At 38.7% G+C, this 24,960-nt stretch overlaps 1 protein-coding gene across 4 annotated transcripts in view; it reads left to right on the top strand.

Moving 5' to 3' along the window:
• The window catches only part of LOC121886680 (protocadherin-15-like), a 154,988-nt gene that overhangs the window by 111,398 nt on the left and 18,630 nt on the right, over nt 1–24,960 (top strand). For all 4 annotated transcript variants that reach the window (XM_042396883.1, XM_042396882.1, XM_042396884.1 and 1 more), the window contains 6 exons: nt 3,828–4,058; nt 4,401–4,489; nt 10,084–10,260; nt 10,790–11,008; nt 12,423–12,431; nt 14,637–14,747. In XM_042396883.1, coding sequence (XP_042252817.1) covers nt 3,828–4,058; nt 4,401–4,489; nt 10,084–10,260; nt 10,790–11,008; nt 12,423–12,431; nt 14,637–14,747 — 836 coding nt within the window. The remainder of the gene's footprint in view (nt 1–3,827; nt 4,059–4,400; nt 4,490–10,083; nt 10,261–10,789; nt 11,009–12,422; nt 12,432–14,636; nt 14,748–24,960) is intronic.

The raw sequence follows: 24,960 nt of genomic DNA, 5'->3' as shown, positions 1-24,960 counted from the left end.
AATATCCCTGTTGTTCGTGTGAGACTCGAAATATTATGACTTGGTCATAAAAGTAGCCTAATTATGACAGCTTCCAGCAAAATTCATTTTAGCTCAGTGTGAAGGTGCTTACAGTGCCTGTGTGTATTTGTGTGCTTGTATGGAGATAATCTTCAGTCTAGTAAGTAACAAGATTACTGGTGAGATTCTTATGTGTCTCTCTCTCTCTCAACGTCTACCTCTATCTACAGTATCAGTTCATTGATATATCTCTTTGTTTCCTTGCCTTTTACCTACTGTAACTCTGGAGGATTTCATATCATTGTAAACAACTTGAGCGACTCTCGTGTTATTAAAATGCCTTTCAGAACTCAAAATGGGTCATGCAGCCTATCTCTTTCAGCCTCTATCTGAGAAGTAGCAATATGCTTTAATGAGCCTGAATGCCACAAGAGATTGGGGCAGGGTATCTGGCAGAAAAGTATGCGCTTTAATATTTTATTACAATGTTCAAGATCATTCTTAGATATTCCTGCTTCATTAGATCATACACAGTGAGAGTGACAGGAAAGATGAGAGAATAAGGGTGAGCATGCAACAAAGACTTAGTATAGAAAAATATAGGAAATGTGCTTTGCTCTTCATAAACTTGGTATTTCAAATTATTCCTATGTTGCAAATACCATGGCGCGGTGTTTTTGCATATGGATTTTGATTGTTAAGACGAGTTTTACAGCAACCTGCTCAACAGTCACTCGGACCTCTTTAAATACTTTAACAGAGTGACAGGAAGAACTAATAGCCTGCTCACAGGCTCAGTCACTACAGAGAGAGGGAGTAGATTTGGTGGAAGGGAGAAGATTGATGGTTAGATAAAGATAACTGGTATCCTGCTGAGAGACAAACTGAATAGACAGAGGAAGGGAGGGAAGATATACATGATTCATGGGCGGATGAACTGGAGTGGGGGGTGATGACAGGAAAAGATGGACAGGGATGCTGGCGGACACACTTTCTGACATACAGATGAGAGAGTGAGTGAGACAAGAAGTGGAGAGAAAGTTTGAGAAATGTGCTTTTTCATTCTCAGTGGTTTCATTCAAGTATAACTAATTCCTTCACATCTGTCTGAAACACACACGTTGCCTTAATGAGTTTTGTGTGTGTACGAAGCTACATTTTGCAATCTGTTTGTACTATATTGTTTCATGCAGGGCTGTCATGCCTTCAGTGTGTGTGTGTGTGTGCCTAAGTGCACACACAGGAGTGCATCTGTCTTTTTGTACCTCAGAGGAAACCAGAACACAGATATTGATTTGATTGCAGATATGTCTCATGTTAGCGAACCTGCTTGTTACCTCCAAATATTCTTTTATTCTTCAAAATCAATTTCAGGAATATTTTTGTCACTTTTTCCCCCATAACCAGTGCAAACACAGATGTGTAAAATGTATCCCTCTTACATTATCTAGCATTTCCCTCCACTGTTAATTCCTAATCCCTTCCTTCCCTTTTAATTCAGTTTAAAATAGCCCTGCAAGTCCGCATTTGTGTGGGTGTGTTGCTACAGTACAAGTACCAAGATGAAGCTAAGATGAAATACAACCCAGAAAGTCTAGTTTAAAAGAAAGTAAACATCAGAAGTATAGCAATCATGTTATTAAGTATTCTAACTGGAATGTGCACTTGCATGCATTTGATTGGCCAATGCAGCGCTTTGCAGGTACAACTGCAACAATTAATCAATTGACAGAAAATTAATCAGCAACTTTTTTGATAATAAAAACCAAAGTGCCAAACATTTGCTGGTTCAAGGCTCTCAAATGTGAGAATGTAAGACATTGATAACATCATCTAGTGTTCTAGGATATTGTGATGAATGTTTTTCAGTGTTTTCTGATGTTTCATTGACCAAATGATTAATCAATTAATTGAGAAAATAATGGGCAGGTTAATCGATAATGAAAATAATCATTAGTTGCAGCCCTACTTGCCAGATGATGCTGCATAGCATTGCAGCAAAGTTTAGATGCTGAAGCTCTCTGATTTCACTGAAATGAAAGTGGAGTTTTCTTGTAAACAAACTGGGCACTCACTTGTAAAAACATTGCTTATGAGAAGGCTGATTTTTCACACAGTGCTGTTGTCTGCCTCACTTACTAAGTGATTCAGTTATCTTGTGAAAATGCTTTTGAATTTTGGCCCAGGTGCACTGAGGAATCTGAATGGTAGCTTTTATTTTAGATTGCACACTGACTGATTTGTTTTCAAAATCATCCAAAATTCTGGATGTGAAAGGGCTTTAAGAATATTAAAATGTTTACAGCATTTGCCAACTTTAAGTTCTATGTCAATGTACTCATTGAAGATATATTGTTTTACACTGCAATTAAAGTAATATCACTGTCCACCACAGCTGGTCACACAGTCACTGAAACTATGAATACAGAATATGTTGCAGGTAGTACACAAGAAATCAAGCCTTACAAGATATTATGCAATATGTGCACAACGTCAAGGCTATCAAAGGTCATTGATTTAAGAATGACAAAAGACAGCAAAATGTTTTTCCAAAATTTCATTTTTTTGTTGTTCCTGAAGCACTTTCATCACCATTCACAATTAGATTTAATTTTTACAGCTATGAGAACATCCACCATTTCCTTTATGTATCACATTATGGGAGTTTAGGGTTGAGGGTCTAAGGATAGAGGGTATGATATCTTATGCTGTACAGATTGCAAAGCTCTTTGAGGCAAATTTGTTATTTGGGGCTCTGTAAATACAATTGACTTGACATCAACAGCACATTTAAAAATCAAGTTTTTTGTAGTATGCATACTTATAGTTTTAAGTATACTTAAAATATACTACACTAGATCCACAAAACATGTTTAGAATTAGTATGTAGTCCAATGCTACACTGTTTCTAGGTACAATAGAAAACTTTAACTTCTGTACTCCATACCTGTGCTATTACAGTTTAATCAGGTGGTTGAAGTATTACTGAAAAGTTATCTCAGCTGTACCTCTGCAAGTAAGAACACAAAGAATACATCTGTATATCTATTCTTCCCTCACCTCCTCCTTTATTCCCTCCCTCTTTCTACATTCATCCCTCCACATTTCCTTTATTTCATCTTCCCTGCTTCTCTAATTCCCTGGCCATAAGAAAAAAAGTTTCTTACTATCATAGTGTTACATTTGAGGTAGTGCTGCGGGTATCTCAGAGCTGAATCTGTAGTCTATACTTCCAGCTCTTCTTGTAAAGAATTAGCAATAAGTCAGTGTCTGTGTGAGTGTATGTCTGTGTCTGGATGTGTACTGTATGTAAGGTTTGCATGTATGTATGAACGATGAGAGGCTTGATAGGTAGCAGTAATGACAGAATAGATGAATAGACCTGCATACAGCTCAAAGCAGCACTTTACCCCCCACTGCTGACTCAGAGCACTACATCAAATACTACAAGTACTGAGAGCAGGTTTCCCCACAAGCCAAAAAGAAATCCTGAAAATCTACCAAGCAGCAATATTATGTGGCTTTTTGGTGAGTAAAAAATACAAGATGGAATATCAGTCCTGAACTGATCAATATACAGTACGTGGCAGTGCTCTGTATTGATCAGCTGCTCAAACACCTGGAATAAAATGATGGTCATAACAGATCATACAATGGGTTACTACAATAATGACAACAATGACTTGATCACAGTGTTGGTTGCATGGATGATGATGATGATGACCTTCATGATAGTAGCGATCATGATGCTGGTATTGGTGGTGGTGTTATGATAATGATTATAATAATAATACTATTAAGTAATTCTTATTTTCCTTATCTTCCAGGCTCTGGACAAAGACACTGGTAACTACAGTTCTATGATTTACCGACTGATCATTCCGCCTCCTGCTGGTAAAGATACTAAAGATAGCAAAGACGGCTTTGTCATCGAACCATACAGCGGCGTGGTGAAGACGGCAATCATGTACCGCAACATGAGGAGGTCATATTTTAAGTTTGAGGTGGTTGCTACGGACAACTATGGTCAAGGACACAGCAGCAAGGCGGAGATTGTGGTGCGTATATTTGATTTTTGAGACTTGTGGCAGGGGTCTATAATCCTTTCCTATAAAGAGGTTATTTAATCTTCTATTCTACATTTTCCTTAAAACAAATTTGATAAGATGATTTGCATATGTTCCAATAAGATTTACACTGCTCCCATAATGTAAAAATGTGACTGACTGTGAAAACAAATTTAGATTGTCACAAGCATGAAGCATAGTTGGATTGGAAAAGGTTATCTTTTGCAGTTCAACACTTGGTGTTCAGTGCAATCATTAACAGCTGAACATGCTGTTTTAAGCTCAATTTAAATGCTGAAATGAGTCTCATTTGCAATTTTTTCTGCTGTTTAGGTGTCAGTTGTGAATCAGCTGGACATGCAGGTGGTGGTATCAAACGTCCCTCCAACATATGTGGAGAAAAACAAAGACAAACTGCTCAGGTAACTAGTAGTGTATCACTACTTTTGTATTAAATTCTTGCACTCGTTGAAGTCCAGGGCACTACCCTTATCTAAAAAAAATTATGTTTAATTAATCAGTTTTAATCAGTCTCATAACCAAAAATTGGAATCCTTTACAATACATTGACCACTGTGTTCTGCTTCAAAGAACACAGACATCTTCTTGCTCATAAATGAGGACATTTATTTATAGCTAGATGTCTAAAGAATACATTATGAGGAAAATAACCAAGCAAATGAATAAAAGATCTTTAAATGATAAGATGAACCTTAACTCAGTGGGCAATAGTGAAGTGAAGTATGTGACTCAGAATTATCAAAGAAAATGGTGGGACTCCAGGGAAAAATTAACTTCTCAAAGGGAATTATTTCTTACTCGACATCAACTCATAATCACAGAATCACAGTGTGGATTATGCCTATTTGTTGAAGCATTATGCAAAGATTAATCTGTTTAGGGTGGTTCTGAGGTTGGTGTGCAGGCTTGCGATGCTTCCCAGCAAGCTGCAGATTGGTCTGCCTGCAGGGCTCCGCCGTGAAGGTGCCTTCGCTGTCAGCTACACTCCCAGACGGCTCAGTGGAATGCAATTAGTTGCCGAGCGACGAAGGCCCAACAGTAAGGTGTACCAGCTGGTCCAGTGGTCTTGTTTCAGGGCCGATGGGCAGAGGTCCAGCGGCCTTGTTTCAGGGCTGATGGGCAGAGGTCCAGCGACCTTGTTTCAGGGCCGAAGGGCAGAGGTCCAGCGGTCTTGCTTCGTGGTCCCAGTTTTTGGAGGCCGTCAGATATGGGCCAGCGATGAGTGGCAGCTTCTGTTGAGTTCTTGTGATTTTGGCTGAGTTTCAAATAAAATTTTAATCTGGCTACACTAACTTCTTCCAAGTAGGCTCGGGTAATTCCATTGGCTGGATGAAAAACTTCAAAGGAAATACTACAATATTTAAATATGAGGCTTCTTAGTACAAAAATATAAAACAGACAAAAAGAAAAACAGTTCTTCAGTTGATACAGAGACACAGAGGCTTGTTTCAGAGAAAGAGTAAAAATGTGAGTGTACTCTAGGTGAGAAACAAAAGAAAATAAAGGAGATGTCTAGAGGAAAAAAAGAAACAAAAAAGGAGCAGATTTGAGGGCCAGCCTGAAGCGCGGGAGTCAGGCTCTTTTATCAACTTAGCCCAGACAGGCAGAGTTTTGGGCATGTTTTGGGCATGGGGAAGATACTTCACACCACAACCTTTTAATGAATATTAATTCCCTTTGTTCTCCAGGGAATAGTGGTGTTGAGGTAACATGGCGGCTTCTGTGTGCCTGAAATGACGGCTCATGTTTCCTCTGTGATTTTAATTCAAGTTTTACGAGCAAAAAGTCACATACTTCAATACTATGGTCAACTAATCGTGATTTCAAACATAACATTGTATAGTTATTGTGTAAAACCATGAGAAACACATGTATAACAATAGCTCTTGTTTCAGCATAAATCATACACAAGAAATTCCTGAAATCCACAACTAATCACTTCATCACATCTTCAATGCTGCTCTCATAGATGCACAGAGTTAGACAACAGTGAATCGATTACACAAGAAAAATAAAAGAAAAATCACAGTCTTACACAACATGATATTCTTAACATGCAATCTTGATTGTCTTCAGACAAGCTCACAAATCTTAACTCCATTCCAGAGTTCAGATTCTTTGTTCCCTTTGATCTGTCTGCAGCCAGCAGGGGGTCCTGGCCATTTGTCTGTGTACATATAAGAGAGAGAGGAGAGGAAGAGAAGAGTGGTTGTTTATTCAATCTCCTTGTTCTCTGGCTAAAATAACCAAAGGAATCATTTTATTGTCTTCAGATCTAGCTGTTACTCCGTTATCTCCCCAGCCATCTGTCTTTCAGGGATGTTTTGAGGGACAGTGTTTGGTCTGTGCAGTGTCATTCTGTCACTTCCCGCTGGGAGGATGAAAGTGTGAGTTCATGCAGATCTCCCTGTCTGTCTGCACTCACCTCTGTGTCTCTTTTGTAGAATTAAAGAAAGGTTTTTTCCAGTGGAGCTAAAAAAAAAAAAAAGCAAGGCTGTCCTCCTACACAACATACATTTTATGGTACAATTTACTGTAGCTGTCATTCTACCTTGCCTTTATCTTATCTAGTTTCTTCCTTTATGTAACACATTGATAGATCTATAGAGTTAAGCTGCCATGAGAATCAAACTCTGCATATAAAAATACATTTCTTATTTTAAAGAAGAATGCTGATGCTCCTACAGTATTTAGGGAATAATCAGCTTCTGTTTGGCATGTACCTTCAACAGAGTACATGCTGTTGGTGGACACCTTGTCTGTTGAACCGCTGACTCTCTGCTTACACAACATTTATTGCTAGACTTTAATAGACAAACAATTGCCCACTCACCTGCTCAAGTTGTATGAAAAATCTTTAAAGATATGTAATTTCACAGAACAGTGGAGCAATACAGTTGAAGAACACATCTGGTTGTCCTTATGTGCATTGTCACTGATTTGTATGCAAGCCTAGAAAGTCAATAATGGTTGTAAGGAATTTGTGCACAAATGGTTTTGTTATTTTAAAGGGGAATTATGAATTATTATTGTGCATTAACTCATATGAGAGTATGTATAATAATAAGGAAATAATTGGCCTTGTTGGCCACACGAGAGGTCAATTAGAATTATGATTGTTATTAATCTTAATTATGAATAGGGTATAAGGTCGTTTAAGGTTAAGTGACTGAGATACAAGCACAAAAAAGCAAACAAGTTCAGTTTAGGTTACACACACATTTATTACTAATACTACAACATTTTACAAACAAGACACAAGAGGGAAAGGGAAAACTGGTGCACAAGGCTATGGCTAGTGAATTACTGGAATGAATTATGCAGAGTTATCTATTGTGTAGTTCTTATGAGAGACCTGACAAACAAATGAGATGACTGATTACTTGAGAAGCAGCGAGTCAAATCAACAGCTTAGTTCTGAATTGCCAATTGAAATTACAAATTATGAAAGCACCATGGTTTAAGCAAGTTGATGAAGAAGGCTCGTTGATGATGGAGTGGCCTCTCACAAAGAATGTAGTTTGATGTGCTGGGGTAAGAAGCTTGAGTCTGGATCTTGTAATGATGAGTAAGTCTGCTGGTCTGGTTTTGAGAAGTTCCCATTGGAAGAGAGCTCCTGGTTTAGGCTCTCCTAGTTTTGATTCTTAAGTCATGACTCTAGATTATGAGGTTTCATCTCCTATTGTTTTGAATCACACCTTCAGACTGGCAAAAAGCAAGAGTTAAAATCAAGCGCAAGGACAAGAACAGCCTGGTTTCTCCCACCCAGAAGATGCATCCTGGCCAATCACAGGGATTGCAGAGTTCTGGGGGGCAGAGTAAATCGCCTCCTGTCCATAGACAAGCAGGTTCAACTCCTGAATGCTGTTACTCTTTTAATTAAAATTGTTAATCTTATAACAATTGCATGATTTCTAATTTTGCATTTAGGATAGTAGCTTTATCATTTTTAGAGTGGAACAAGCAGAGTGGTACTAAACATGATGTTAGTGTTATCAAAGATGATGGGACTGTGTTAGTGATACAATTCCTGGCTGAAAAACAATGGAACAAAAGTATAATTAAACCACATAACAAGACATATTGTGATATACACACATATACTAACATACAGTATTAATTTTCTTTAAATAAATCTACATTTTAAAGTCCCTTGTTCTCCTTGATCTGACAGCAAACGGCTGGGGTCCATGCCATTTGTGAGGATGTTTGTATGTGTATGTCTGTATGACTTGTAAGATGTTTGCTACTTTGATGCTAGTTTGCCCAGTGATCAGTTCTTTGGTCCATTATCCTAAAAATCAGAGTTCACAGTAAGATTAAGGTTGGTCCCAGCTGGTCTCTGTGGAGGGTCAAAACGTGACAGGATCAGTTTGTGGTTTAGTGACCATGCAGGAGATGAGGTTGTTCCTTATCTGATCTTTCCTGTTGGCAGGATGTTGTTTATGGTCTGGTGAGAAGTTTGGAAATCTCACTGACATGTGTTGGCCAGCACTCCTGGGGGAGTTGAAGAGAGGGCTGGTCCTGTTGTTTGCTGGTTTGTACTGTTTGTGTACGAAACATGAGGGGACTTTCCCCTTCACAGTTCAGAAAAAGTCAGTTTTGTATTATAATAGGTGTACAAGTTAACAGTCATACCAGTATATGTTATGTAAATCAAATTTTAACCTTGATTGTGTGGAACTGTGGATTATTCCAGTCTGTGATTCCTTTATTGATTTAGCTGTAGTGTGCCTTCATAGGAAGGACTCAAGCTGTAATTGCCACCATGGGGAAATTGATAAAGAGCACAAACAGTCCTGTGTTTAAAAATAGCACTTTTATCATAATGAAGTGTACTAGTAAGAATAAAGTTGCAGTGCTTTATTGAACAAGAAACCACACTGGGATAAAGAAATCAAAGGATCGAGCTGTGGTTACAGAAGACTATAGGGATATACTTCCCCAGGAATGTTTTTAGGCTAAATTCAAACAATGATGATTTTTGGAAATAGATGATTTACAAAATGTTGACTTCCCCCACCTTCTGTCTCTTAAAGCTAACACACAAATACTCACTTATATTTGCCCTGAAAAAATGACCTAATCAACACCACAGTGGCAGCTTACATGTAAGATACTATCTCACGCCACAATCTGGCAACTTCATTTTCATTCATTTGAAGAAGAGCAAGATATTAATACAAGACACAAAATGCATTATTCATTATACGATATGGTATTTTTGCCATGTACACTCTCACCAGTGGGCCTTTCTGCACCTCCCACATACACCGTATAACCTGATAATGATGTTTTAAAGCATTTACCATCTTTTCTGTCTACCTCAATTTTTCTCTAGCTCATACACACACACACACACACACACACAAGTAGGTATAGCTATCTTAGTGAGGACATTCAATGACATGCATTCCATAGCCCCTAACCCTAACCTTAACCATCACAACTAAATGTCTAACCCCAACCCTTACCAAACCTAAACCCAATTCTAACCTTGACCCTAAAACCAAGTCTGAGCCCTCAAACAGCCCTTTGAAGGTGTGTCAAAAAGTGAGGACCAGCCAGAATGTCCTCACTTCCCAGCTCTAAAACTCAAATTGGTTCTCACAATGATAGCCATACAAGTACACACACACACACATACACAAACACCTTAGCGGGACCATTCCTGCTGTGAGCAGGTGTTTCTGGGGGGACAGGATTCAATATTGCACAGCATGGAGTCTGCCTAGCTGACAGGATTAAAAAAAATGTGTTTGTTTGTGTGTGTGTGGTGTGATAAGACTGTGAGAGCTTGGTCTTTGCATGTTAAGAAATGTGTCTGTCCATGCATAGATATTATACATCACACAGTCCACAAAGGTGAATTTTTGTACGTGTGTTAATGTGTGTGTGCGCATGTCAACCATGTAGGTATCCTGCTGGAGTTCAAATAGAAGTGAGATAAATGCTTCTTCTGTTTAATCTAAAGCTATTATTTTTTCATCCTCAGTATTTTGGAACACTATGTCCAGGAACAGATACCCGGAGCCAAGGTTGTCGTGGAAACCATCGGGCCCCATCGCCATGGCGAGGGAATGGAACAGGAGGACTACACCAAGTCGGACCTAATGATTTATGCTATTGACCCGCTGACAAACAGAGCTGTATCTAGACAGGAGCTCTACAAGTGAGAACTTTGCCAACAAATCGATGAATAGTAAAATGGCAGCTCTCCAAAAAGCTTTGTTCTATAATGTAAGACAGGACCTAACCTAAATTACATCTCTATTAAATCATTCCTAAATGAATTGGCCTCAATTAGTTTTTTGGAGTGTTGCCACTCACACAAGTTTTCAGGTATTTTGTTGAGGTTAATTTTGTACTTTCTGGAAGTGTACCCAAAAGAGAAGACAACTTGTGACTAGTAGTCACTTTAAGGGTCAGGTATACAAATTAATAGAAAACTACCTACTAGTTTTATAACAGAACAAGTAAATATGTGTCAGAATTTAGTGTGAAATCTATGACTCTGTGATCAATTTGCTGTGTGGTTAACTGTTTGACATTTAGCTGGCAGGGAATTGTGGCCTTCACCAACACATATAAACACTTGTTTGATGTTGGCATCACTTCTACTGAGTAACAGAGGTCAATGTGTAATGATTATTCTCAAATGTACTTGGTCTCAGTCACACGATTGTGTTTCTCATCCCAAGGTTTCTTGATGGTAAACTCTTGGACATCAACAAAGAGTTCCAGCCCCTCCTCCCTCCTGGTGGGCGGATTCTGGAGATCCGAACCCCTGAAGTGGTGACCAGTGTAAAGAAAGCTGTGCAGGCCGTTGGCTATACAGAGGGGGCACTGTTGGCTCTGGCAGTTATCATCATCATCTGCTGTGTCCCCGCCATACTGATAGTCATTATCACCTATAGACAGTAAGTAGGAGAGGATCTTTAAGTTTAGTGAAACATTGCGACAATAGTCCGACTCAGTGCGAGGCCCAGAGCTGGGGAGAGCAGCAGGCGAGTGAACTGTCAATCACAGCTGTCCATCAACACCCACATGGCAGACATCTTAGCCTACTATACGTCTTCAAATCTTATTAACAGAGCAAAAATTTCCAAAATAACCACCAGCACACCTATTACAGGGCCAGAATTTAGCGATTGAGACCATAATGACTTCTTGAAAACATTATTCACTGAAGTATTTCAAGAGAGAGGTTGATGCTTTTTGAATGGGAGCCAATTGGAGCCAGTATCTAGCAGTTGTCAGTTGCATTGCCCTTTAAGGTACATTGGCTTCAACCTTAAGCTGTGCTAGTTGCCACTTGGATGTGATATACAGTAGGAATAAACTGTGACTTCCAAACAGTTAAGGCCAGTCCTCACGACACAGTTTTCTGTCACTCTTTTAGTCACACAACTCCATTTGCATGTATGTGTCTTTCCTTCCCAAATCTCAGACACTCTCTCCCATTTTTTTTACTCCATTTATTTTCTCTTGCACTTGTGATATTAAATCTTTCGCAGCCCAACATAACAGCCCAATAATAAATCCTTTGAAATCTTTTGAAGCTTATAATGCTCCTTGTAATGTACCTCTGAAGGTGTGAATTCTGAGTTGGCATCATAAGGCATCTCAGTCACTGATGTAATTGTGCTTGAAGGGAAACCATCTACTTCAAAGTGGAGCTTTTAGGCTTTTATTTCAAATAAGAATAGTAACAAAGGTAACAAGCCATCTAGATAGTTTATGATTTTTGTGCACAGACAGTCAGACAAATAGATGAAGCTGACAGTCTCTCCCACAGGACGTCATCCTTTAGCACTATTTATCATTTTATCACCTGGGCCAGTCACCTCCCAAGATGATTCAGCATGGCAGCCTGTCCCACAGAGCCATTCCTAATAGTTTGTTTAGCTAACCACCGTGAAAGGCTATTAATTTCATCCGTCTCCCTAACACACATAAACAAGCACACACACACACACACACACACACACACACACACACACACACACACACACACGATCAGTGCATTTTGGAGACAGCTTCTCATCTCCTGGTGAGAAAGGGAGACAAATAACAACAGACGGAAAGGAGAGAAGAGGAGAGGAGAGGAGAGGGCAGATTTGAAAAGAGAAAAACAGAGTGGTAATCATCAGCATAATAATCACCAGTCTTTCATTTTGCTAAATGACTGTAATGAAGACCAATTGTCCGACTCTGCTTGTAAATTATAATAAGGAAAACTGGCTAACAAGAGGTACTGTGTGATTTATGGTTCCAATAATCACTAATCTTTCTCTTTCTCTGTCTCTCGCCTGCTGCGTCTGCCGTCACCAGATTCAAAGAGTGAGTACTGCTTTCATATGCTAAAATATTAACGTAATGACTGTCAAATAACACCTTTTCATTGTGATGAATCTGTTGACTTTCACTGTACAATAAAATGGATGAGAGCAGGAATGGCGGTGAAACAGAGAGGACAGCAGACAATCAAACAAATGAATCCTGAATAACATGGAATCAATAAATGTCCAAGATTGATGCTTTTAATAGTGTGTGTGTGTGTGTGTGTGTGTGTGTGTGTGTGTGTGTGTGTGTGTGTGTGTGTGCGTGTGTGTGTGTGTGTGTGTGTGTGTGTGTATATAGTCATATTGGAGTCCAGGTTATTATTATGTTGACTAGAGAAGTCCATCCATGCTAGTTGGCTATTTAAAGAAATAGTTTGACATTTTGGGAAATACATTTCTAAGAAATAGTCTTGCACATAAACCCCAGTATAACAATGATTTGTTGTTTTTACACTTTGTTTTTATATGGATTCCACAAACAAATTATAATGTGTTAATCGGTGAGTGTTAGAGGTGCTCGTAGGCAGATTTTGTTACATTTGGACAGAACCAGGCTAACAGCCTCCCCCTATTTTCAGGCTTTATGCTAAGCTAAGCTAACTGCATGCTGGCGATAGCCATATACCTACCAAAGAAATATTAGGAGGCTATTGATCTTCTCATCTAACTCTTGGCAAAGCAAAAAAGTATATATCCCAAAATGTCAAACTGCCCATTTAAAGCAAGACTATCTAAATTTGAGAGACAAAATAATTATTTTCCTTTACCAAATGAAAAGTTGAATTAGTGATTAAATACACTCTTGTGCATGAAATTCAATACACTCAGGGTTTTGCCGCTAGAGCCTAACCTGCACTGACATAACTATTGTCTTATAGAGGCTAATGTTAGCAAACTCAATAATATATATAATTCACATTACTGAAACCCTTTGTTGATTTTTGCTGATTCTTTTCTAATTGTTCTACAGTTACACTACATTTTAGCATGTACATGCACAGATAAATATTTCAAAATTTCTACAACAATACTAAAACAAGGAGTAAACACACTGTGCCCGAACACGTTTGTTGTTTCCTGGTTTTAATAATAATAATACATTTTATTTATATAGTACTTTTCTTAACAATGTTACAAAGTGCTTTACAAAGGAAAATAAAACCAACCAATTGGTTTTGGTCCAATTTCACTCGCTCTCTCAGTTAGGTTGCCTGATGATGATGTCTTTTAAAGCACCTGATGAAACAAAGTCATGTAGAAGGGTAAATGAAGTAATTTGTCCATGAATTTCAATTTTATATTTAGAACGGGATACAAATATTTAGGAAACCACTTGCAGCATAAGTAAATATTGTTAAAATATGTATGTTCACACAGGGTGGTAGCCCTAGATATAAACTGTAAAGTAATATTTTCTGTGACTCTAGCCAACATGAAGATCAAAATGCTGTTTCAAAGCCTTCTCACCACTGCCAAGAATAAAACCCGGGTGGAGATAAACAGCAGTCTTTACAAGTATCAAAGCGTTTCATGTATTGAACCTCAATACCTTTCGAGTACCAACTAACTTTTGTCCATAGCTCCAGTTATCAAAAGTTAGTATCGAATGCTTGATCAGATTCTTAGACTTGTTTACATATTTGGTCTGATATTTCCTAATTTACATCAAAAAACTTTTCTTACTTTAGACTTCATTCTATTAGGCAAAAATTCTCATTAACACTGATGCATCGAGCATTTTCATATATTTTGTTAAACACAAAATGGGTCAAAAATGTTTATATTCCTGAAAAGTGAGGTATTGGCACCAAGATATTATTGTTCTTGGCCTAAACATCAACAACAACAAATTTAAGTATATTGAGTCTAAAATACTGCAGTCAGCCTATAAAATTACCACCATGTGTAATTTTTAATTTAAATTGTCAGTTTCAGTATCCGTAATGGTAGCTACAGCTCTGTGTTTCCATATTTTCAAAACATACAGTACAAATAAATTGGTTGAGTTGGTGTGCAGACTTTCTCAAGGACACACACAGAGATGGATGTACTGATTTTTTTCAAGCCTCAAGCCTGAGATCTCTCTGTCAAAGTTATGAGCCCTCTGTACCCTCCTCATGACCGGTTTATTGCGTTTTTAAGGTTGTGGTCTTACTTTAACTTCAGACAACTAATTTTGTGTTTCCTTTCTGTTGGTGTCCAGACGCCAGGCAGAGTGTGCCAAAACAGCCCGTATCCAGATGGCACTGCCAACAGGCAAACCTGGGGGAGGCACTGCCAACAACCTGTATGAAGAGCTGGGAGACAACGCCATGTAAGTGAAGTGTGAAAGTGGCATTTACATTGATGAGCCAAAGCAGAGGCATTAGATCACATTTCTACGGCTGTTTAACTTCAGCCTTTGGCAGTGTTCCTTCCCTGCTGTGGGGGGTTTGTGGTGTCAGTACATGCAGTACCACAGTATTACATCCCCAACATTTTTTTCTATGTACTCTTGATTCCCTACAAACCAAACATATTATTCAGAAAGCTAAAGTGCCATATTTTCCCAAATTCTCTTCCTTTCATGCATTAAAAACAGAAGACAGCAATAAATCTAACAAAGTAACTGTGAACAACAGGAGACACACACATAAATAGTAAATACAATAATATGACATTAAACAAGAACAAATTGCACAGAAACACCAGCATTTTAAATGGTAACCCCCAAACTACCAAATTGAATGGCTGATGCCTTAAAGGTGCAGTGTGTAAGATTTAGTGGCATCTAGAGACTAGGTGTACAATTCAGTATGAAAACAATGAACAGTGACCTCATAGCAATTTATGGGTACCATGAAAATTTCTTACATAATTGTCACGAAAGCTTGTATTGTATATTGTGGAACCAGACCATTTAATACCTTAATACTTTAACACAACAATTTTGACTCAAGAGAAGATCACTGCACTCATGAGCAAGGTTTAAAAAGACCAAAGACCAAATGAAGAAGATTCTGCACACTTTGGTTTATCCCAATCCTTTAATAGTAAAGCCAAAGGTTGGTTTTGTAGCCCTTCATCAGGACAAATGTTTGACACAAGGGGATCAAAATAGAGCCACCAAATGAAGCACACCTGTGCTCAAATACATATGGAAAATGCTGTTGAACACGATTGTAGTTCCCAAGTTCTAAATACATTGGAAACCCTCCAGATACAACATATCACAAAATGTTGAGACAAGTCAATACAGAAAGCTATCAGGAAATATATTATGTATGTATGTATATATATGTATATGTATATATGTATGTATATATATGTGTGTGTGTGTGTGTGTATATATATATATATATCATATCAACAAGAAAAATCTATATCAGAAATATTAATTATAGGGAAGAAAAGAATTCACAGACCTCAGGAAACCATGATAAAGTACAGTAACTACAACCATCAAATCCAAAAATAAACTCCATCAATACCATGATGCCCACATCAAAATCCACTTACCTCAAAAACACTGCAGTACTCAAAATTAAAAATATGACAACATGAAAAAGTTTGTAGCAGACACCAAAATTAACGATGCAGCAGCAATGATCTTAAATTACCACAGAATCCTAATCACACAAACAGTAACAACTCTTTGATTTCATTCCTTCGGGATGTGTGTACCTTGTAAGTAAACAAAACAACATTAACAGGCACATCAGACTCCTGTGGCATTCTTTAGGTCACTAATGCAACATGCATTCACATCATCATTAGACTTGTTCAACAACCACATTTAAAGGCTCAAAGTCTTGAGCCAGTCTCATGTCAAACTGATGAACAGACTTCTGTACTCACACAAAAAGGCATCTGTTCTTAAACACTTTGTAAATATTTATTGAAAAGAACTTTGAGTTTTATCTTTTAGATAAACTATATATCATAATCTGTCTGAGTATGAGCATTCTGATTGAAATGTGCTGATATTCAGTCAAACACACATCCTCACTGAAATAAAATTTTTATTTATCACACTGAGCTGCTTTGCAGAACTTGCCAAAATCACTCCTAAGCTGGGAGCCCTTTCGGGGATTTATAGGCTGAGTCAAAATGTCTCTCAAAGTAGCCAGAGACTGTTTGTGAGTATGGCCTCAGAGCTTTTTTTTATAGTCTAGAGACTAGTTTCCTTTCCTTCTTTTAACATTTTGCAGTTGCATAAGACACTGACATGAAAAGACGACACACAATCTTGGATTAATCAAGCAGAGCCTTGTAGCCCCACATCACACTAACACCAAACAAAGCTCTGATTTTTCAATGCATCAATAGTCATAGATAAACCCTGCAATTATATCTTCACAAAGTTCAGCGACACTCAGCTCTTTCCTCGTCAGTTACCTGACTGTAATGCATACCAATGTCCTCACTATACAAAAGATAAAATGAAGGTGAGAGATCTGCCCACGGAACAATATTCTCTTTGAGTGCTGCCTCTCAAGCTTACTACTAGATTTTCATTGATTTGGTAGCTTGCAGTAACAGTGTACAGTGTAATCACTGGCACATTTAAAGAAATATTTATCGTTCTTAGAGGTCCTCCAAATGTGTTCTCTAGGAGTGACCTTTTTCTTCATCGTCCTTCGCAGCAGGTTATCTGAGTTTTGTGAATAAGCTTTTTGGTGATTATGGCAAATGACTTTCTTTACCTTTTATAACCATCTAAATGTTATTCATATTAATTTTGTCCTACACCTCAACTCCTATCAGCGCTGAAGGGCATTACTGCCCATTTATTCTGTAAGTTGCTTTATTATTGTGCAATTTTGTTATATTCTGTTCGCAACTCACTGTCGATCACCTGATTCTTTGTCTTCAAACTGTGTTTCATTCATCTTCTTGGCAATTTCCACTGGTTTGAAAAATGTTGGTTTGGTTAAACAAGAGTCTAATAGTGACTGCATGTAGAGATACTGTATTAACTTTTATCTGAAAGTTTTAACAACCGCACATACACACACGCACACACACACACACATTCACTCACTCAAGGCAATACAAAGATAGTTCATTTATAATTCCTTACTGAAGCGTTAAGAAGAAGTTGAGAGGAACTCTTATCAGCATTACATGCATCACCGGTTTCCTGTCTGTCCTTGATATGCTTCCCTACTCCCATTAACATGAGAGCAATTCATGTGCAAGATGGCGGGAACTATCTCCAAATGACAACAAGGGATTTCCAAGTGTGTGGGTATGTGTGTGTGTGTGTGAGAGAGAGAGAGAGAGAGAGACTAACCAGTCCAAACAATCCTCTGAAAAATGTGTGCGGAAATGAACTTGGATATGAGATAATTGAAATAAATGCAGCCCGTAATTTCTGAAGACCACCCTGGGCGATAATTAATTCTATTGATAAGCTGCAGAGCATGTTTAATTGTAGTGGGGAAGGGCTTTTGTGTGTGTTGGTGTGTGTATGTGTGTGTGTGTGTTTGCAAAGTAGGTAGTTTGGGATTTTTCTGTAATTAGCATATGTGTGTGTGTTGCATATCACTGCCATCTTGTAGGGACTAAATATTCCCCAACGAGTATAAAACCAGGCAAAGGGCAGAAGTTTGCACATTCATAATTAAGGTCCATTATCAAACTGCTCAGTAGACTGACTTTTGAGGCATTTTTCCTCTTTTAATTACCTTTGGCTGTTCTCTTGACAGGCTTTGGTTTTAATGTCTATTTTCAATTACCTGTGAAAAATTGAGTGTTCTTCAACTTATTATTAGCAGCATTTTAAATGAGGCGTGTTTTTTTTTTTTCTGGATTAAGAATCATGTTATTTTTCAACACAGCACATTATCAGTTATCATAGTTACAGTCACTGTCACTTGTGCTGCAATTGATCAAGAACTAGATTTGTTTTAATATTTTAGGCCTGCACGGTGAAAATGTAGTTTTGTTACGACATGCACTGAAATATTTACTGTTTCCCCGCTCATGTGGCTGATGCAAGTTTTTTCCCACATAATTGTCATGGTTAATAACTGGCAGGAAACAGTTTAAGACAAAGTTAGACCTTAAGCTTATGCAATATGCAGTAAAAAAAAAAACTAATTATTCACAATCATATTGAAAAACTGCAATTATCACACCAAGATTACCTGATAATATTGACATTGTGCTCAAGCATTTCTTTAAAAAGCAAATATGACAAAGGGATAATAGCTTACATATCCTAATTTAATTAAATACTCCAAAGAATGATCTGACGTGATTAACATCTCTAAACAAAATGAAGTTATCCTTTAAATTCGAAGGGTTTTCAAAAATTGATACATTGATACATGATATTGTATATTGAAGATGGAGTATTGCTTTTCTTAAAAACGGATCAACTGAACTGGATGTGAGACAACTTAAAGATAAATCTCTGGTCTTAATCTCATAATGGCAACCACTGGGGTAAGGAAATTAAGTTATGAAGGTTGGCAGTTGTACTTTGCAGACAGGCACTGAAAAATTATTGACAAATGTTTGCTCTTCTCTCAACAACTGCAAGGTACTTTCCCCCTCCCCCCCTTGGACAACAGTAGATGGTTTTCATTGTACAGTGTAAAATATACATAATACAGGATTACAGGGACACTTAATTACAGGGGTCACACAACAGAGACAAAGACATGGATTGACACTCTACACACCACAAACTGGATTTCTTATGTAACCCTTCCAGGACAAATAAACGCTTGAAACGTTTTGTCATATGGCAGCAAAATGAACAAATTTCATCCTAGTGTGCCTCTACTTATTTACTCTAAATTATTATTTTATACTGTATATACACCCTATATGCCCTTTCTGCTAGCTCTTTTCTTTCACAACTTTGAACATTTTAACGTCATTCTTTGTTATCATTTCATCATTCTACTTTTCCTGTTCTCGTGTTGACTAGTGCATTCATCTGTCCATCTTCTCTTGTTCTCATCTATCCACCTTTATCCATGAATGACAGACAAAAGTGAGTAGGATGTTGGAAATTGTTTCATATCTGTGACTAGTTTGACACTATGCTGTGACAGTTTCGTGTTTGTGTCCATGCTCGTCTGTGGTTACTGTTGTTTTATGTGCAGGGTAAATTGTACTTTGGTAGATCAGAGAGCAAAATTGTGTAGCTGAAGGTTGATTGCGCTTTTGGCGAATCAGTGGTGATTTATAAATTCTGGTAGAGTTGATTTGTTTGCCTTTGCACAGAAGTAGACGACCATGTGCTTTGGAGTACCAAGAGTCTGCAGAGTTTCATCACAGTCACAAACTATTACACTGATTTAAGAGATTAGCACACCTTGAACTAGCGAGGTGGATTTAATCAGTTTTTTGTTGGAAGAAAATCTGCATACTCTCAGAACTCCACAACACAGACTTTTCGATCCCGCCCCAGCAGATCTGGCATTGTTTATAGCTGTGATGCGGTAGTGTCTTTGTAGTGCACCACTTTTAGGATATATTCAATCTATTTGCAATCCTTTTTCCCCCTGTGTTTCAGCAATATTTTTTAGCACTCCATCTCTTGCCACTGTGGTTAAAAAAAAAAAAAAGCACAGAAATAAAATACCGTTACCTCTTTCAAGAGCACTCATCCATTTCCTGTCATTCCTTTCCTCATTCATCTACTAATGTGAAGTCTCTTCATGTCATTTATGCAACAGCAGCTCTAGCAGATGTTCTGTTGTTTTATCTCTTTTCTACCACTCTATTTATTCTTCTGTTATAACCCCCCTTTATAAAACATTTTATTTAACTATTCTGTGCATTGCTGCTCCTTCATTTAAATTCATTCAGTCCCTATCTCCCTCTTCCATTTCATTTAGCTCTGATTTTTCTAATTACATCTTCCCTATTCATTATACCCTCTTCTCCCTCATATTTTATCTGTAATTCTTTTATTATTTCTCCCTTCATGCCATCTCTCTTTTTCATCTTTTTTCCTTCATCCATGCACCAGCCGGTCAAACCACAGTGGCGGTGGTAGTGGTGGCAGCTTGGATGAAAGCGATCGTCAACGTCTGATCTCAGATTTTGCCACCCGCGCAATCGCTGCCCATCGGCAGTGTGTTGCTAATGGAGGGGTGCTCAACAACCTGCCCAAGTCTGAGTCCAACATCACATTTCTCTCTGATGAAAACCCCCTGACAATCAAAAATCCCATTTACCATGAGGACGGGACTCTGAGTAGTCCAGAGACTCTTGGTAGAAGCCAGAGAAGAAGAGACCTTCTTGGGAATTTCTCTCCTTCCAGGAAAGGCCTTCGAGAGGCCTGGCTGAGGCTCAGCTCCCCTGGAGGTGATGTGGGATTCAGTGGATACAGCGGCAGTGACAGTGGATGGGGATCTGGGGGTGGACACAGCTGGACTCTCCCATCAAGATTGCATCGAAGAGAGATGTACGATACCTTAAAACGGCAAGTGGTCATGGATCCTGTGCAATGGGAGCTGGAGCTTCTGAAGGCTGAATTCAAAGAGAGCAAAGATGCCGGTCTGGATTCAGGATTTGACCGTGGGTTGGATTCAGACCTGATGGGGAGCCCAAGCCTTGAACCCAAGCTGACAGTCAAAGAACAAGCCAGACAGTTCGAGCAACAGGCGCTCCAGGAAATGAGACAAAGGCAAAATAGAGATTCGCGAGGATCTTTGTCACCTGATATTCTTCTTGCTGTTTTCCCAGATTCTCCTCAGCATCTGAGGAACAGCCCCATCCACAATGTCCAGACTAAAGAGGGTCCCCCAAGTATCATCGTCACCCATAGTGATGGAGGGACCCCTCCACCGAGTCACAAGCCAACTCCTCCGGTGCTACGGCGCTTTGGGGCAAATTTAACAGGAAACCAGAATGCAGAAGACAGACTTCAAGTCCATTTAGAGGTTATACCTGATCCTCCCTCAACTCCACCACCACCACCTCCACCTGCATCTCCATCACCGCCACCACCGCCCTTTACCGCTGCTCCTCCTCCTCCTCCAACTTCTCCTCCTCCTCATGACCCTATCTCCTCTCCTCCTCTCCCTCCTGCATCATCTCACTCTAATCACACAGAAAAACAGGCACCTCCTCCTCCTCCCCCACCTCCTCTGCCTCCCCCGCCTCCACCTCTCCCTCCCCCTTTGTCGCCCTCACTCCTACGACCATCCACCTTTGTCCTACCGTCAATTTCGGAGGCGCCAGCCCTGCGACCCTTGTCCCTCCGGCCACCTCCACCGCCCCTGCCCATGGAACCTGAACATCCCCGAAAAGAGTTGAAAGGGATCTTAAAAAACATCCAAAACATTGCGGAAATTGAGAAGTCAGTGGCCAACATGTTCAGCCAGATAGATCAGAAACAGATCCCGCTCAAAAAAGTGATGAAGGGCCGGGCCTCCATTGATTCTCTCGATTCTCTTGACTCCTTGGACGCATTAACAGTAGTAGCAGCAGCAGCAGCAGCCGCAGGAGGAGAAGGGGAGGGAGAAGATGGAGGTACAGAAGGAGCAGGAGGAGGAGAAGGAGGAGAAGATCCCTTAACTCCACAGATTCAGCCCAACCCAAACATGAACTCTATCGTGGAAGAGCTTGAGAAACGATTCCCCTCTCAGTCTACAATGCTCTAGCCTTTGCCTTTCTGATACGGAAAGAACACAGAGGGGAATTTCTTAACATTGTTACGTAGTTGCAACGGAGCTGTCAAGGAACTGATGCTCAAAATAGCTGAGTGGGATCCACTGATTTGGTGATTTTTACTGTGCTACGTCTGTGCTCTTCGAACAAGACTTACTGTTTTCTACATAGGAAAAGAGAGAGAATGAACTAGGCCTAATAATAAAAACTCATGAGTAGAAGAAAGATCTCTCTCCTCTTAAATGGTACTTGTTGCTAACAGAAAAAGAGAAGGAGGTTCTATAAGGGAGATGGTGAGAGAGCAAGAAAGGTCACATCCTGCAGAGCCCCAATAAATTCAGTTATGTACAGTAATAGCTGGATCTTCCTACAAGTGATTCAGATTAAAGGTTGAAGGATGAGGAGGAAAGGATAATCAGGTTAAGACGTCCAGTTTTTTTTTTATTTGTGTCCCCATTTAAGTGAACCTGAACTACTAGGAGGAACTCAGAGGCCTGGTTCCCAACACAACGCCAAAGTAGTTGTTTGGAGGGTTACTCACTGTCTGCTAAGGCCATTATTTCTAGTTTCCACACAGACAGCATTTCTTGGGCTTGTTTTTTTAATTAATGCTGGGGAAAATTGTCTTAAGTAGCTGCAGATGGGAGCTGTGAAATCAAATGATTAGAAGTGGCAAAATGTCTCCTGGTTAACTTTCAGCCTGACTACTATCATTAACATTTTACATCAGCGCCAAGTAATTGACATTTTTGTCAGCAACAAATTATAATCAGTCAGTAACAGACAGTATCTTTCTCAAAGAAAGTTGACAAGACACATGATTGTTGATGGATTGGACTACTTGCTGTTGTGAGTAGCTGATTACAAGTTGACTTCTAAACCGATTCTAGATGAGCAGGGTGTGAGAAGGAAAATCAAACAGAGGAGAGAACATTGTTAAACCCTCACACTTTGATTGAACTGTGTTTGACAGGATTTCTTCTTATTTTCTTAGCAAGGACACTTTTACAGGGCTACATGATTAATGTCACGTTTTGCTTTTGCTTACTGTTACATCAGTATACACGGTAAGGTAGTGACATAATGCTATAACACTTAATGTAAGATCACAGCTTAATTTCTCTGTACATCTGAGACTATCTGTAGGCTGCTATCTGTAAACATCCATTCATCTTTGCACTTATGTTGAGTCAATGCATAACTATCTTTTCAGTACAATATTCATATCAAGACTTAGTACATTAACATGAAAATAAATTAAAAGTTGTGTTGCTACGAATTACAAAAACAGACATGGTGAAGGCGTAACAATCCATTAAATCCCCTTTTTTTGCTTTTTATGTTTGTCCTTCTGTCAAATTCTCATTTAGTTGGTAGTTCATACTCATATTTTTGTAAACACTCAATTGTCTCTATAGTTCCCTGTAGTCAGTCTTAGCTCTTAAAGGTTTGCACACAGTCTTTCTGTTGTTCTCAGTCTGTTTTTTTAATTATTTTCTCATTTTCATTAATGTCTTTAATTGATTTCATGTTTCCACTTCCCTTTTGTCTCCCATTGTGTGCGTTTATTGAAAATGGTCCCACGTCGTCATTTCAAGTTCTACAGTGTTGTGTTGATGTCTGGTTTTTCAAGGATTTTCAAAGAGTGAATATGTGTATATGGGTGTGTAGCAACATATTTTTAAATATTTTATGTAGAGTCATATTTTTCTTAACAATATGTGCTAAATTTTTATGAACATTTTCTAGAAGGTTCTATTGTTTCTTTTCCCTCAAGGCTTCTCTTGTGGAAATTATTGTGCAGGTACTTTTGGAAATAATTAATATTGAAAATACAAAAAGGCCATGGACATTTTTTCAATAAAATATGTGGTGCTAACGAGAGTATTCAATTTATTTGACAGAAAAGTTGAAAACACTCAAAAAACAATAATTTAGAATACGGCACATATTAAATGGTGGACATAAATATACACTAGTGGTTCACTATTACCTTAGTGCTATAATCATAAACATTGTAGAAGTTGCCATCTCACTTTAGCCTGAACTGCTGCCAACATGTAGTCGCAGTCCTGCATCGTTACCACTTTTGGTACACTTACCAAGATAGAAACCCTAAACATATACATTCATCCTGATTCTTTTCAGCGCCTTTTTTCCCCAAAAATGCCTCAGGGAGGAGAAGAAGTGGAGCGGCAGTGCCATGCGCTTGTGCAAAGTGGAGCAATCAATTGACCAGCAATGACGGCATCTGTGCAGTTGTTTTCTCTTGGTGGAATTGTGCTTGAAAAGTCCACAGAGGTAGCCATGTACAAAGGCTGCTACAATTGTAGCATATTAATGAGAAAATGCAATGTTTCACTCACCTCAGATATGAGATACTGTGTTTTACGAAAGTCACATAGCCACATAAGGTCAAAATGAATTCACTGACCTATAGTTTAGACCACTCATCCATCAATCACTGTCTACTTATAAAATTACGTAACATAGAATATGCTTAAGTTACAATACATTGCCGTCCCATTTAAAAGGCTGTCTATCTCCAGGTCAGTGGGTTCGATATAGTACTCAGAGCTGTAGTGATGTGTTTTCAAGTTGGCAGATTCATTAGAAGGCTTAGTTGGGCAATTGCCTTCAGCCTCATGCGCAAGCGTCTTTGATAAAAATAGAATTAATTCAAACTAAATGTTATTGCATTGATATGGTGGAAATGTGCAATTTGCATTCATGTTTTTGCCTTTATTTGATAGTTGAAAGCGCAAAGAAACAGGAAACATGGGTAAACAAGTACTGCGTCCACAATCAAACCGCAGACATTGCAGTTATGTTGTATATGTCTTAACCAGTAATATATGGTGGAAATGTGCAATTTGCATGCATGTTTTTGTATGATTTTTGCCTTTATT

Source organism: Thunnus maccoyii, chromosome 20, assembly GCF_910596095.1.
Source record: "Thunnus maccoyii chromosome 20, fThuMac1.1, whole genome shotgun sequence".
Taxonomy (NCBI): Eukaryota; Metazoa; Chordata; class Actinopteri; order Scombriformes; family Scombridae; genus Thunnus; species Thunnus maccoyii.
This window is presented reverse-complemented; position numbering and strand designations above follow the sequence as displayed.